The sequence below is a fragment of the Cololabis saira genome, chromosome 9 (genome assembly GCF_033807715.1).
Source record: "Cololabis saira isolate AMF1-May2022 chromosome 9, fColSai1.1, whole genome shotgun sequence".
Lineage (NCBI taxonomy): Eukaryota > Metazoa > Chordata > Actinopteri > Beloniformes > Belonidae > Cololabis > Cololabis saira.
In genome coordinates, this window is record NC_084595.1 from 20,878,983 (window position 1) to 20,896,003 (window position 17,021).

A 17,021-nucleotide genomic window follows, 5' to 3' on the forward strand; every position below is an offset into this window, starting at 1 on the left:
CAAATTTGGTGCCTTTTGGGGAACTATCAAATATGGACCAATCAGATGAAGGGGGGGTGCGCTTGTTGGCGTCTAGCGTCGCCACGGTAACACTTTTGAAAGAGAAAAGTAATGCGTGTAGTCGCAGGATGGAGACGCACATTTTGATGTATAACACTCCTGGGTTCACGATACGGTTCGGGCTGAATTAACTCTCGAAGGAATGGCATAAATTGCGCCAAAGTGACACGATTAATTCAAAATGGCCGACTTCCTGTTCGGTTTCAGGCATGACGCCAAGAGACTTTTCTTTAAGTTGTCCCATGATACACGTGTGTACCGATTTTCGTGCATGTACGTCAAACCGTATCGTGGGGCTTGAGGCACAAAGATTTCAAGGGGGCGCTGTTGAGCCATTTTACCACGCCCATTAATGCAAACCATTAAATATCAAATTTTTCGCCAGGCCTGACTTGGGTGTAAAATTTGGTGACTTTTTGGGCATGTTAAGGGGGGCAAAAAGGCCATCACTTTGTCAGAAGAAAAAAAAAAATAATAATAATAATAATTAAAGCTGCAAGCAGCGATGAACGGGCCCTCGCACTCACGGCCACCGCCCTCATAAGCATATCAGAAATGACACCACCCACGACTCTCTATGTTAAACCATTCAAAAGTTATAGCAGAAAAAAGGAACAACCAATCAGAAGAAGGGGCGGGGCTAATTCAGGCCAATGAAGGCCAAGAACTCCATACAGAGTCTGATGACACCACCCACGACTCTCTAGGTCAAACCATTCAAAAGTTATGGCAGAGAAAAGTATTCTAGGGGGCGCTGTTGAGCCGTTAGGCCACGCCCATTAATGCAAACCATGAAATATCAAAGGCCTGGCTTGCATGCAAAATTTGGTGACTTTTGGAGAACTATCAAATATGGACCAATCAGATGAAGGGGACGCGCGCTTTTTCACGTCTAGCTTTGCCACGGTAACACTTTTGAAAGAGGAAAGTAATGTGCGTCGTCGCAGGACAGAGACGCACATTTTGATGTAAAAAAAACACAAAAATTGCTGACAAAATTTTTCATCATACAGCCAGGCTCGTACTCCCAACCTCTGGCACCAAAGACCACAATGCTGTGGCTGAGCTAAGTCTCAGCTATCCATTTCACTTTGACTTACTGGCTTAAGAGAGACCAACATAGCGATAAAATATCTGGAACTTTTTTTTCCTAATTTTTTAAATATTTGTAAGGTGTAAATATTAGTAAAACACTACTATTTTTATTACTTTTTCTGTAATCATTCTGCTGAGGTTCTAACCGGGCTGAGCACGGGTCTATTTCTGACGGCACCACATTACAGGCAGCTGATTGGTCGGGGAGCGGGGCCGTCATCACCCTACTCGCCACTGATTGGTCGGGGGGCGGGGCCGTCATCACCCTACTCGCAACTGATTGGTCGGGGGGCGGGGCCGGCAGACGTTTGAATCAGGAAGCGGGACTCTCTATGTCAAACCATTCCGTTATAGCAGAAAATCGGGACAACCAATCAGAAGAAGGGGCGGGGCTAATTAAGGCCAACGAAGCTCAAGGACTCATTACAGAGTCCCATGACACCACCCACGACTTCCTATGTCAAACCATTAAAAAGTTATAACAGAAAAAAGGGACAACCAATCAGAAGAAGGGGCGGGGCTAATTAAGGCCAACGAAGCTCAAGGACTCATTACAGAGTCCCATGACACCACCCACGACTTCCTATGTCAAACCATTCAAAAGTTATGGCAGAGAAAAGTATTCTAGGGGGCGCTGTTGAGCCGTTAGGCCACGCCCATTAATGCAAACCATTAAATATCAAAATTATTGCCAAGTCTGGCTTGCATGCAAAATTTGGTGACTTTTGGAGAACTATCAAATATGGACCAATCAGATTTCAAAATGGCCGACTTCCTGTTCGGTTTCGGCCATGGCTCCAAGAGACTTTTGTTTAAGTTGCGCCATGATACAGGTGTGTACTGATTTTCGTGCATGTACATCAAACCGTATTGTGGGGCTTGAGGCACAAAGTTTTCCGGGGGGCGCTGTTGAGCCATTTTGCCACGCCCATTAATGCAAACCATGAAATATCAAATTTATCGCCAGGCCTGGCTTGCGAGCCAAATTTGGTGCCTTTTGGGTTACTATCAAATATGGACCAATCAGATGAAGGGGGGGTGCGCTCGTTGGCGTCTAGCGTCGCCACGGTAACACTTTTGAAAGAGAAAAGTAATGCGTGTGGTCGCAGGATGGAGACGCACATTTTGATGTATAACACACCTGGGTGCACGTTACGGTTCGGGCCGTATTAATTCTCGAAGGAATGGCATGTATTGCTCCAAAATTACGTGATTAATTCAGAATGTTCAAAATGGCCGACTTCCTGTTCGGTTTTGGCCATGGCACCAAGAGACTTTTCTTTAAGTTGCGACATGATAAAGAAGTGTACCGATTTTCGTTCATGTACGTCACACCGCATTGTGGGGCTTGAGGCACAAAGTTTTTTCTGCCTGAACCAATCAGATGAAGGGTGGGCGCGCTTTTTGGCGTCTAGCGTCGTCACGGTAACGCTTTTGAAAGAGAAAAGTAATGCGTGGTGTCGGAGGATGGAGACGCATATTTTGATGTATAACACACCTGGGTGCTCGTTACGGTTCGGGCCGTATTAACTGCCGAAGGAATGGCATGAATTTCGCCAAAATGACACGATTAATTCAAAATGGCCGACATCCTGTTCGGTTTCGGGCATGACTCCAAGAGACTTTTCTTTAAGTTGTGCAATGATACAGGTGTGTACTGATTTTCGTGCATGTAGGTCAAACCGTATCGTGGGGCTTGAGGCACAAAGTTTTCCGGGGGGCGCTGTTGAGCCATTTTGCCACGCCCATTAATGCAAACCATTAAATATCAAATTTTTCGCCAGGCCTGGTTTGCGTGCAAAATTTGGTGACTTTTTGGGCACGTTTTGGGGGGCAAAAAGGCCCTCCTTTCGTCAGAAAAATAATAATAATAATAATAATAACGCGAAGAATTCCTACAGATACAATAGGGCCTTCGCACTGAAGGTGCTCGGGCCCTAATAAAAATTCCTGCAAATACAATAGGGCCTTCGCACTGCAAGTGCTCGGGCCCTAATAATAATAATAATAATAATAAAAATTCCTGCAAATACAATAGGGCCTTCGCACTGCAAGTGCTCGGGCCCTAACTAGAAAATTTCTGGAAATTTTGATATGGGCATGCCCTACCGCCCATTCGTCCCCTCTTGCTGCTTTGGTTTGGGGCTGTAGTGGTTGTGTTCGGGGTGGTTCTATGTCAGTTTGAGGTGTTTTTACGCTTGTATTTCATTCATTCCTGTGCTCCCAATAGTTATTAATGGGGCGCGCTTTTTGGCATCTAGCGTTGCCACGGTAACGCTTTTGACTGAGAAAAGTAATGCCCATCGAGGCAAGATGGAGACGCATCTAACGATGTATGCCGTGCATGGGTGCACGTTCCGGTTCAGGCTACGTTAACGGATAGGTTTTTTTTTTCACCATGGTACAAAACCCCATCCGAATGAATGGGGCCATTTGGCCTGGATTTTGACATAAAATTTCCTTAATTCCCAGCTTCATGAAATTTGAGTATGTTGAATTCCACAGCGTGCCGAGTCAGGGGACATTTGTACGATGTCTCTACGATAACCTGTTGCCTAGCAACAAGCGTCCAAATTCAAACAGAAATAAAAAAAAAAAATGAAAGGTCAATATCGCGAAAACTGTAGTAATTAGCATAATGAGGTTGTAGGGGCCGTTACTGCCAATCGGGCCGAGTGTTTGAAAGTTTCAACCATGTCTCTACGATAAAGTTCGGCCGAGCAATAAGCGTCCGAATTTTCGCCTTTTTTTTTGCTTTTTGGCATCTAGCGTTGCCACGGTAACACTTTTTACTGAGAAAAGTAATGCCCATCGAGGAACCATGGAGACGCATCCAACGATGTATGCCATGTATGGGTGCATGTTCCGGTTCAGGCTATGTTAACGGATAGGTTTATTTTTCACCATGGTAAAAAACTCCATCCGAATGAATGGGGCCATGTGGCCTGGATTTTGACATAAAATTTCCTTAAATCCCAGCTTCATGAAATTTGAGTATGTTGAAGTCCACAGCGTGCCGAGTCGGGAAACATTTGTACCATGTCTCTACGATAACCTGTTGCCTAGCAACAAGCGTCCAAAGTCAAATGGAAAAAAAAAAAAAAAAGAAAGGTCAATATCACAAAAACTGTAATACTTGGCATAATGAGCTTGTACGTACCTTTAGGGACAATCAGGCCGAGTGTTTGAAAGTTTGAACGATGTCTCTACGACAAAGTTCGGCCGAGCAATAAGCGTGGGAATTTTCGCCTTTTTTTTTGCTTTTTGGCAACTAGCGTTGCCCCGGTAACCCCTATTACGGAGAAAAGTAATGCCCATCGAGGCATGATGGAGACGCATCCAACGATGTATGCCATGCATGGGTGCACATTCCGGTTCGGGCCGCATTAACGGACGAAAAAAAGTGCGGAATAAGAATAATAATAAAAAGAAAAGGGAAACCTTTTCTAGATACTAATATATCGCCTTCATTTTCATGTTTTTCCTCGTTTTTCCGGCCGTGTTTTAGTTTTTGGGGATTTTTTTTTTCCACATCAGAGCGGGGTCATGCTGTACACCCGCTGGTGCGCAGTGGGACTTTTGCGACTTTAGCTTGTTAGCAAAATGCTAGCAACATTGCCCTTTGGGCCATTCTGGACGATTGCAATATGGTCATGCCATTACTTGGCATGCCCATAATAATAACGCGAAGAATTCCTACAGATACAATAGGGCCTTCGCACTGAAGGTGCTCGGGCCCTAATAATAATGACTTGGATTTATATAGCGCCCTTCAAGGCACCCAGAGCGCTTTACAGAGATCATTATTCATTCATACACATTCTCACCAGTGGTGGTAAACTACATTGTAGCCACAGCTGCCCTGGGGCAGACTGACGGAAGCGTGGCTGCCATATCGCGCCTAACGGCCCCTCCGACCACCACCAACATTCATACACATTCAAACACATTCACACGGGGCAAGGTGGGTAAGGTGTCTTGCCCAAGGACACTACGACAGCAAACTGGGACAGAGCGGGATTCGAACCGCCGACCTTCCGATCATTGGACGACCCGCTCTACCACCTGAGCTACTGCCGAAGAATCACTGCATCCCTCCTGCATTCCATATTGTCCTGATTTTTTGGGATTTGGGGTTGTAATTTACTTTTTCTTTTGCAATGAGGATGTATGGAAGTAGGATGTAGGAAGGTGGTTTACTCTGATTTCAGTGCAAAGGTCAGTGCCTTTAGGTGTCATTGTTCACAGTTTGTGAGCAGCGGTGTCCATCTTTCCATCCGGCAACTATTCTTGCTAATCCTTAAGGATTAGATCTTTACTCTCTACTTTAGATCTCATTCCTGGGATATTTTAGGCTATTTGTTGATGCCCATAGGAGTCAGCATGCATGTGAATGTTTGTCCATGTGTGTGGCCTTGTGATGGACTCTTGACCTGTCCGGGCTTGGACGAGCTCTAGCAGATCCCTGTGACACTAAATAGGAATGAGCAGCAATGGACATTGGATGGGTGGAAATGTTCACTGTACATTGACTGCCAGTCAACATTCTGCAAGCCTGTAAAAAGGCCCTCTGCATAGTGACAAAATCTTATGCTGAAAAAAATGTGGGTTCAGTGGTGAAGACTTTTAATATGCTGTTGGAACACCCCCACCCACTTCTTCCACCCCCACCACCGACACACGCACACACACACACACACACACGCACACACACACACACACACACACACACACACACACACACACACACACACACACACACACACACACACACACACACACACACACACACACACACACACACACACACACACACTGGGCATCAACACCACGTTCCACCTCATCATAAAAAGCAGTGACAGCTGATCCATTTATCGTTCTTACCCGATGCAAAGCCAGCCCTTTTGCTTTTAAATGTCCAAGTTCTGGCAAAAGTGATGATGTATCAAAACAAATGCTGTCATCCATCACAAAACAATTTGCAATGTGTGTAACTCCAAGCCTCCTTGTGGTCGAGCAAAAGCCTCAGCAAACACACAAAGCAGATGTCCCTGAACATGAAGCAACTGTGGGCCAATTTAAATTGACAGTTGGTTCTTGAGAGAAGCACTAATGAAGAAGGAATGGAGAAAGTGACACACCACCCACCGTCCAACTGTCAGATTTAAAACAGACATACTTGTGCTGGCTGAAAAATACTGTCCTTGAAGTATGTGCAGCACAAACAAACACACACATACTTCCATCTGACATCAGTCCAACACCAATTCCTTTGGTCTTTTCTGACATGTACATGTGTCATTGTATCAGTTACTATTTTGTTGCCGCGATGTTATCAAGTCTTTGTTATAATGTTCTGTATTATTTCAGACTAATAATTGTGATCAGACTCAGCAGCAGCAAAAACTAACTTACAAAGAAAACTTTAATAACAAAATAAATAGTTTTCTCTGATTGCAAGCTAAATGACAGTCTGAGAACGAAAATGTATTCTTAGCCTTCATTCAATCTTTTCCCCCACATATTCATAAGGTTTATTACTAGGCGTGGATGAAGCCTCCCACTCCATCTAGTTATGTTGTGCTGAGTTTGAAGAAAAAAGAATGAAATACCCACACAACACAACAAGTGTGATTAGTAGCATGAAAACGAAGGATCTCCTTTCCCTTCAGATGTTCCAAGTAGTTTCAGAGAACAGTGAAGCCAGGGTGTCATTTTTACTGTTTGCTTTTAGTATAGATAGGAATTTTGTGGCAGCCAAGACTCCATAAAAACACTGAAACTCATCTATTCCAGCTCACATTCTTGTAAACATTATTTAAACTATCATCATATATTATGAATGCATTAAAATAAAATAGTGGCATTACATTACTAATTTCATTACACTTGTAAAACTGCAAAAGCTCTGGACTTGAGCACTGAGCCACCTAATGGTTCAGGGCCTGTGACTGATTGAGCACAGACGTTTTCTCTGTTATAGCAGGGCATTTCAATCAGAGGTGGGTCTTAAAATGAGCCACAAACACCATGCAGAGCAACAATCTGAATATGTCCAGCAAAACACAAAGGGCCTAGAGTGAGCTCATGCTGTCAGGGGACGAGTAAAATGACGTGCAGCTGTGGCCTGAGCTCAGTTTCTGAGGTAGACACCAAAACGCAGAGATGTGTTGATAGTCGCGCTGGGTGTGAAGAAATTGGGGACAATTAAACAACTCTAGCAGTTTGAGAGTTTTCGTAACAGGATGAGAGGTGGGAGTTCACAGAAAAACAATAAAGTGCCCCCCCCCCCTTTATTTTTTTTAGATGTAACCAGACGTGACAATGAAAGAAGTTCTCCCAGCATGAATTCATGTGTTACATTCCTGAAGGCTTTCATATGGCCAATTGCTATGCTTCTCTCTCTCTTTTTCTGGCCTATTTCAGAGGACTAACATGCATTCATCTACAAGTTAAGGACTGAATTTAAAGCTTCTTTTATGAAGCACTGTGGGGGAATGGGTGGCAATAAATAAGATTTATAAATGGTGATGTTCTGGGATAAAAGCTGCACTTGAATATTAGTGTATGATCTATTGTGTGCATATAGTGAAGTGACAAGGAAAAACAGATGTTTGTGAGCTTATGAATAAAGAGTCAAGGCAGAAGGCTGTGAAGTCTGAATGTGGTTCTGATTTAAACAGTAAAATCTGGATTTTACAAAGCAGGAATTCTGTACGGTTGACAAAGCACTTGAAAAGTGGCCTAATGTGCGTTGAAAAGCAATAAGGGAAAATCAACAAGATTATCTAATTACATGTACAGATGATGTTCATTACTATTAACTATTTTATTATGGGATAAATCATGAGGTTAATAAATAATCAGAATGTCGTAAAGAAATGACATTTCTTTCTTATGAAGAAAAGAGGGGATATGTTACATATCTCCTAGCAAGAAAATGTTTGGAAAATTTGGAAAATGTAAAAAGTCTCTCTGAGCAATGAGCCCAAAATATTTCTCTTTTTGTAAATTTAGACTGCAACACATTGCAACAAAAAGCAGTATCCAACATTATTTATACATACAAATGGCTTACCTCCCTCCTTTTCTTTTTCATTTATTTATTTTATATTTTACATGTCTCAACCTTTTTTGATTTACCGGTACTGCCTGAATCACATCAAACGCACAAAATGATAATGCTAGACAAGCTGTCTGATCATTAATCAGATTCAGTTTACGTTTTTGTAAATATAAAATAAAAATTGCTCATATTAGCACACATTATATGGTGAATGGCCCAATTGATTAATTTTTTCATTGGGAGAGCTTAGGTAAAAGTCTGATACATCTCCTAGACATTTGTATTCTCACATGTAGTCTCTTGAGAAAAAAATAAAGAACATTTCAGCAATGCAGAGAATTTGCATAAATATATGAAAGACAAAATCCACTGCCACAATACCTTACAGAATTTGATTAAAAGTATTCAACTTGCATCATTTTAAAGAATGTGCTCATATACAGTAAATGCAAATGTTTTCATTACCATGTAGCCTTTACAACATTTGCGAATCTCTTCTGCTGCACAAGCCTGAATTCCATACACCTTTTGACAGCATAACAAACACTAGTGTAGAAGTACAGGTTTTGAAATTAGTAATTATTGCTCGCCAAGGAAACTCTTCATTCATGCAGATGTAGGCTTCTGCTCAGCACAGGGAGAGCTGTTTTTTGACATCAATGGGGTGGGTGGGGGTTGGGGTAATCTTGGGTGGGTGGTGTTGGGATGTGGGGGTAAGGGTGGGATGGGGGTGGAGGGGCTGTTACTAGAGTCTTTAAGTCTTTTGACATGTGAGAAATAGCAAATACCAGGTCTACATCTGTGATTGATCAGTGTGTTGGCTCACACAGCTTGTGATCATATGTGTGTTGGTGTAGGGATGGGTGTGGGTTGGCGAGAGTGGGAAAGAAAGGCAAAAGAGTGTTTGCTCCCAGGGATTAAGCTGGGCGTGGGCTAAGAGCTATAAAAAGACGTGACTTCTATTGTGGTAGAAAGGACTGATACCATCTCTGACTCCCATGAGTAAGTGGTGAAAGTGTAGGTATCAGAAAGTGCTAAAAAAACATTGTGAGTTTCTCAAAGTGGAACAATAAGTCTATTATTTTCCATGAACAGGAAGCTCCATTAAGTCTAGACATCTTTGTGTACTCAAGATGCAAATTTTCGCTGTCAGCAGTTCCATCTTTACTCAATATTTAGCCGACTGAACTCACTTATTATCATGGAGAGAATAGTGCTTCAAATTAAATGTAAATCTTTGCTTCAATTTAGCTTAGCTCAAGACCTGAGAGTCCTGAGATTACAGTATGCTTTGTAAAGACGAATGAAAAAAGAAAAAACGCAAAACAACATTAAATATTTTTTTTTCTCATAAAAAAATTACCAAATAAAAAACGAGTCCTCAAGTATTATATAAAGAAGTGTGTTTATTCAACTCCTTTAGTACAGTAATTTTGGAAAGGAATTGGACAGATGGTATGAAGATATTGATAATAAAATGTGCATTATTCCATTCAGTCGGTAATTTATTGATGGTTCCTAAGAGAGACCGTTTTGGCTCTGTATTGAATGTCCACCTCAACCTAAAACTAACTTCACCATGTTGGCCTTTGTCTGCTTTGGCACAATAGCTGCCAGCTTCTCGCTATACAGTAAATGCCCAGCCTGTCCAAACCTAAAGACAGTCAGGGACGTGTGTAATGCAGTGGGTGACCAGCCAAGGCATGCTAGTCAATTGCCTCTCAAATTCTAATGCACGTCAGGGACAGTAGGCGATACAAGTTGCTGGTTCGACACCAAAATGACCTGCCAAGTAACGCGAATAGTTGCCATCTCAGATATCAGCACCGGCTGCTCAGTTACCGGTGCGGGCCTATCAGTAATCCGTTCAATAGCCGGCTTCGGGTTGGATATAGCCTACTGCAACAAGGATGTAGACACCGCCAGCTGCGCAATAGTGTTAATTTTGGCCCTTATTCCGAGATATTTGGCTGGGAGAGTCCAACCACCCTATGGAGGAAAAATGAATTTCAGCTGCTTAAATCCACAATCTAATTGTTTCAGTCACTACATACAGTTCGTGACCATAGATGATGGTTGGAATGTACATTGACCAGTAACCGGGGAGCATCGCATTTTTGCTTAATTCTCATCTCCAAAACAGATTGATGAAGAGTTGGCAATACTTCAGATGCCAACTTGTTATCCCTATCAATCTCCCCCTCCATTCTTCCCTCACTTGTTAACAAAAAGATATTTAAAGTTCCGCTTCTTAAGGCAGCACCATAACCCAAACCCAAAGAGGCTTGCCCTTTTCCGCCCCGAGAACTATTGTCTCGGATTTGGGAGCGCTGACTCTCATCCATGAATCTTCAAACTTGGCTGGGAACCGCTTAAGTGAGAGCTAAAGATCGGGACTTGATGGAGGAAACAGGACCCAATCATCCCCCAAAAAGCAGACTTAATCCCAAGGTCACTAAACTGGACTGGACCTTTGCAAAAATTCTGTATTAAAATTATGAACAGAATTAGTGACAAAGGGCAACCGTGAAAGAGTCCAAACTTCACTGGAAATGATTTTCAAACTACAAGTGGCAATGTGAACCAAAGTCATAATATTAATAATAATAACTTGCATTTATTTAGCGCCTTTCATGGAACCCAAGGTCACTTTACAATGGTACAGTATATATACCATTATTCATTGACTTCATTCATACTTGGTAAACTGTAGCCACAGCTGCCCTGGGGCAGACTGACAGAAACGTCAGCGCAAACGGCCTCACCAACTATCACCGGAACATTCATACACACCAATGATACCCTCACTAGAGGCAAGGAGGGTGAAGTGTCTTGCTCAAGGACACAACAGATGACTGGTGTTTGAATCGCCAATCCTTGGATCATTGGATGACCAGCTCTACCACCTGAGCCACTGCTGCCTCCTACCTCTTGCTTCACTTGTACAAGGACTAAATACTTACATTGGACCCAAAACCCCATACTCTCAAAGTAGCCTTTGCCTTTTTTTTTTTTGCCATACTTCAATGCACCCTCGAGGACTCTAGGAAGAGTTTAGAGCTGGTCCAGTGTTCGACTGCTGGGACAATACAAAATCAGGACAAAATCTACATGTTTCTCCTGTATCTGAGGTTCGACCATCTATTGGATTCTCTTCTCCAGCCCCCCTGTATAGACCTTACAAGGGAGGCTGACAAGTGTGATTCCCCTGTAATTGGGGTTGCACCCTCTCGTGACCCTTCTTTAAATGGGGAACCACCACTGCCAATCCATAGGCACTGCCCCCAATTTCCACACGATGTTACTCAGACAGGCTAAGCAATGTTAAGATACATCTCATAGGTATATGGAACTCAGGCCAGACTTCATTCATCCTCGGAGCCCTGCCACAGAAGATTTTAATTACTTTAAAAATCCTGCAGAATAGGGCTCCTTGAGCGTGCAGTTTTGCTTTGCTTTGGCTAGAGCTAGGCTAGTTGTAGCTAGTGTGTCAGCAAGCTAAGCTAATCAACCGTTGGCCATAACCTGGAATTTGACCTTGTCCAGCAAATAAATAGAAAATGTTGATGCATTTCTTTTAAAGTAACATTTTGAAAAAGTTAAATAAACATTATTATTTGTAATTAAAGTGGCTTCGGGTTGGATATAACCTACTGCAACAAGGATGTAGACACCGCCGGCTGCGCAATAGTGTTAGATTATAAACCTCCATCACATAGTTCCGCCTTGTTCCGCACATCACCTTGGACCCTCTTTTGAGCCCCCAAGCTCACACACCATTTTATGACCTTGTAAAATCAAACACCCATGTCAAAATTAGGGCTGTTCGATTTTGCGCAAAAATAAAATCTCGATTTTTTTCTCTCAAAATCCGATTTTCGATTACGATTACGATTATTTTGTGAATTGACAAAAGGCAAAGAAATTATTTCAAATATGCTGTTTTTTTATTGAACATTTGCCCCATTGGGCTTTAAGTGCAAACTTTGCTCTTATTAAACCAAAAATGAATGAATAAAGTGCAAAACTCTGTAAAATAAGTTGAAAAAAAGTTTTAAAAATATAATAAAATATAAAGTTTTATCTCTGAAAAAAAAAAATCAGCAAATCAGCACTTGCAAACATACAGTAAGTTATATTTCCAATTAAATAAAACAAGACATTTTCTAATTAAACTAAACTGGGTCTTTGCATGCTAAATAATAATGCAACCCATGAAGGAGGTAGAGGTGTGTAATGTCAGTCATTACATTTGCTATTCACATTTGAAAGTTTTTTGCAAGGAACACGAGCCGGTCTACCGCATCTGGCTTGAGGGATGCCCGGTGGCATGTTACAACGCCCCCTCCTACACTAAAGAGCCTCTCCGATGGGGCACTTGTCGCAGGTATTGAGAGGTATTTCCATCAATCATTAATATGGTATCAATCATTAATATGTGTGCAGACAAGGTAAAAAAAAAAAAAAAGTGAAAAATCGATTTTACGATTTTCACGTTTTAACATCGTTCTAATTACATAATCGCGATTACGATTTAAAATCGATTAATCGAACAGCCCTAGTCAAAATCTGTTTTTTTAATCTTCCAGGTTTACCCTATTGCTAGACTTTGCCTGTGAACTCAGGCTTTTCCATTCATTCACTTCATACCATCAGTGTAATGCTTGGATTGAAGAAGAGGACGCAGAAATGGTGTCAACCTTTTTATGTACGTATTAATGTTTAACTACAGACCACAGTGCTTCCCACTGTCTTTATTCTTCTGTTCAACTATGTTAAAGACTTCGTAAACTGAACCAGTATCAGAATACAGTAATTAATGATGTAGCCATACTACAATCAACACCACAGTTGAATGGCATGAGAAAGCACGAAAGCTTCCACACTCTTGATAACACCTTGTCAGGGTATCAAACCTGCTTTGTACCACAAGAGGGAGTGGCATGATCTCACCAATGTGTTTCTCCATGCGCAGAGGGCATTAATCAACTGTGCAAGGTCACTCCGACATCAGTCACTTTAGCTTTGACTTTAATGAGCAGTACGTGCTGTAACACAAGGTTCTTTGCAGGTTGGTGATGTCATCAGTCTGATATGTTTATCAAACCAAGTTTTAGATAAAGAAAATTGAAGAGATTTCAATCCAATCCATTTGTAGACTGTTTTTTTACAGTACATGAGACAGTATATTAGACTTTACATTAAAAATAAATAAAAAAACAGATGAGGGAGCTGACATATTTCTGTTTTAGACCTCAAAAAGGTTTTAATGAGGACACTCAGCACTTCTGTATTCTTGAAATATAAACTGAGCAGGGCAACTTGGTGAGGACATATTTGAGGTTTAGATAACTTGTTTAGATCATAAAGACCACCATAAACTATCATGGCCATATACTGTGTGAGTTGCCTCCAAGCTTGAAAGGCGATAAGTATCCTTTGACTGCCAAAAACATTAAAGCTCCAGAAATAGTCTGTTTTTTTTTTACTAATTCTGACCACAAGTCTGAGCAGCAAACCAGTTATAGCAAAACAAACTGTTTCTGGGCATCATCCTGGCCAAAAGTGTTGTGTGCCAAATTACAATGGAGTTCCTCAATATAAATCATCATCTGAGCTATATTAAGTTAAAATGTGCTGGCATGGTGTGTTCCAGTCAGCATTCATAATGAGTATAACAGCTTATTTGTAATGGGAGAGAGAGGAGAGGAGAGGCTGCAAGGGATCTAATTTATCCTTACATCAGGGGCATGGCAACCCAACAGAAATAGGAGCACCTTGACTCAGTGAACAGCAGAAGTGATGATCATCACTCCCTCTTCCATGACTAAAAAGCCCCGTATTGTGCTCTATATTTTAGCCGAGGAGTCAGCTAAAAATGAGAAAATCATTGTAACCTGAAGCAAGCCTGATAGTTCTAGCATACATATCTATTTACCAGGGAAAAACAATGTAACTCTGTCATGATTTAATGATGTATGAGTTTCTTTTTTGTTTTTGTGTGCGAGTAGGGACAAAAAAGGATTATTCACTTCGGTAAAAAGTGAATAATCCCAGAATTACTTTTTAAGTCTAGCAGAACAACAACATTGTGGTGGAGCTAACTGGTTTTGTTTAATCACATCCAATATGACATTTAATATGATAATAATAATTATATTCTACGATATCTAATACCTTTAAACAAATATTATATAGATGAAAATATTGGTTTCAAAATGAGTGATCGTACATGAGAGTGGAACTGCTTTCATGTACACCACCACATTTTTGACTTTGCAGGAAAGTAGACTTATACAATACACATTTTAAGTTTCATGACATGTTTCAGTAACATTTCACATGGAAAACTGGCACAGTCCCTGCCGTAAAGCATAAAAGGAAAATGTGTTTTTGATAAAGGAAAGTTATTGTTCCTTTCAAAGCTCCCAAAGCTTGTGATTCAAATGCCCATAATCAGCTTGCTTTCTGGACACCACATGGTTTGTCAGGGAAAACATAAGTAGGCTAATGAAAACCATAGTAGGCTTCGCTCTTTGTGCTGGTGAGCACCCAGCTGCACAAGCCCCGGTCAGTGACAGATGCTCATCTTCTTACATAAAAGAGCACAAAAATAGAGCTTGATGGATTTGGTATGAGAGATCCAGCTAGTTTAGTCATGGTTTAGTCACCATAAAAGACTTCTTCCCATCTGATAAGGTTGGCATCCCACATTCAACAACTTGCCAAAAGGAAAACCACACCAAACAACACCACCATAATCCCAGTATTACTCACTAATGGAGAATGTAAAGCACTGATAAAGACCTCAAGAATTTTGGACATAGATTTGGGACATAGATTCTGGATTCTTACCAAGACATGGGTGAGAACAATTTTCATGAGCGGTGCTCCAGAGAGGTTGACGGACAATGCTGGTGCAGGCTCCACCTTTAGAGAGATTAGACAGCTTGCTACCTGTATCTTGTGGTCCTTGAAATCAGCCGCTTCATTAATCCTGAGACAAAAAGGAGAACAGAAATAATAATACGTAAGAAAGGAATGTAAAACACAAGAAATGCAAAAAAATTGCATAAGAAAAATATACATTCATGATAATCACTGAGTGAGTTTATCTCATTGAGGCAACTCGGCAAATCTAAAACTAACTCAAGGCAGGTACAGTCTGAGATACATGAATGTATGAGTGTCACATTACTCTGAGCGCTTAAACAACTCTCTTGAGGTCATTAAGCAAAATCCCTACGCAGTTATGGTCTGGGTTTTCACTGGACCGCTGCTGAACAGAGATTTAATTTTTTCTGAAGCCGTTCTATAGTAGATTTACTTCGATGTGCGGGGTTATTGTCCTGCTGCCTCACCCAACACCTAAAAGCTTCAGCTGGTGGACATTGTCCTGTATGATATTTTTGTAATCTTGGAAATTGCTTTTCCCTTTGATATTGGAAAGTCCCTACCCTAAGGCAATGAAACAAATAAATACAAAAAAACCTCCCTGCCCCCAATATATTACACCGGTAGGAGGATGTCTTGATGCTGGTAAACTGTGCCCTCGTTGCACTGTGCATAAAGTTGACCATTCTCCCTGAACAATTCAAATTTTGTTTCATCAGTCCACAAAAAAGTGTTCCCAGTAGTGCTGGTTTGCCAAGGAGCTGTTTGGCAAACAACAGACGTGTAGTAATGTTTTTATTTTGGAGAACAGTGGCTGCTGATTCTAAATTGCCTGTAGGTGTGAGTGTGAGTATGTCTGGTTGTGTGTTTATATGCGGCCCTGCGATGGACTGGCGACCAGTCCAGGGTGTAACCCCGGCCTCTCGCCTGAATACGAGCTGGGATAGGCTCCAGCAGACCCCCGTGACCCTGCAAAGGATAAAGCGGGTATAGATAATGGATGGATGGATGGATGGATGGAACAGTGGCTGCCTTAGCGGTGTTCATGATGTGATTGTAGCCTAAACACTTTGAGCACTTTGTACCCCTTTCCAGCCTCATGTTCAAATACGCGTCTTTTGACTTTCGGTGTACCCCTTAACCACACCTCGAAATACAAGTCATTAATACGACATTGTTTCCCCAACTACTGACTCCAATTGGTATCTACATATACGGTGCTGTGTAACACATTCTGGGCTTTTTGATTGTGTCGTGTGGAATACTAGACAGCTTCACAATTTTACACTGATTATTTTGTTAGTAGAACAATTTCTCTCACGTGTGACTGTTATGGCAGAGGCTTGTTAACAGAACCAGAGAGGAGAAACTGACTGAATATTCTTAAACACCGTGAGGGGAAGGAAGGGAACCTAGAGAAAGGTTTGTGTCAATACATGATCATACATGGATATTGCCCCTCTAACAAAACTCATATTTGTCTTCAGTTTTCCCCCTCTCCTTAGTGAATCTGAAATCAGTTCAGTCTGAAATCAGTTCAGGCCTGGAGAATGTAGCAGCAACTCTGGATCCTGTTTTTCTATATACTTCCTTTACTTGTCATTGTTTTTATGGACATAACAATGAACCATGTTCACTGACAATGGGTTTTAAAAGTGCTCTTAAACCCATGGTGTGATTTTGAACCGCAGATGTGTGTCTGTTTTTAATTCAGTGTCAGTTGAGGGCTAAAAAAATAAAACAATTTCTGAATATTTTCCTTTTACTTGACTGTGTTGTGTATATGATTATATATATGGAATGTTGTTCTTGTTGAACTGTCTGCTCCACTAGTCTTTCACAGAGCAGTGGACCCCGCCTTGTCTTCACTCAGCCTCTCTGGGATGTTCATTTTACATCCAATCAT

At 41.4% G+C, this 17,021-nt stretch overlaps 1 protein-coding gene across 4 annotated transcripts in view; it reads right to left on the minus strand.

Annotated features, from left to right (window-relative positions):
* Window positions 1–17,021, minus strand: part of adgrd1 (adhesion G protein-coupled receptor D1) — a 47,582-nt gene that overhangs the window by 19,652 nt on the left and 10,909 nt on the right. For all 4 annotated transcript variants that reach the window (XM_061730743.1, XM_061730742.1, XM_061730741.1 and 1 more), the window contains one exon: window positions 15,077–15,218. In XM_061730743.1, coding sequence (XP_061586727.1) covers window positions 15,077–15,218 — 142 coding nt within the window. The remainder of the gene's footprint in view (window positions 1–15,076; window positions 15,219–17,021) is intronic.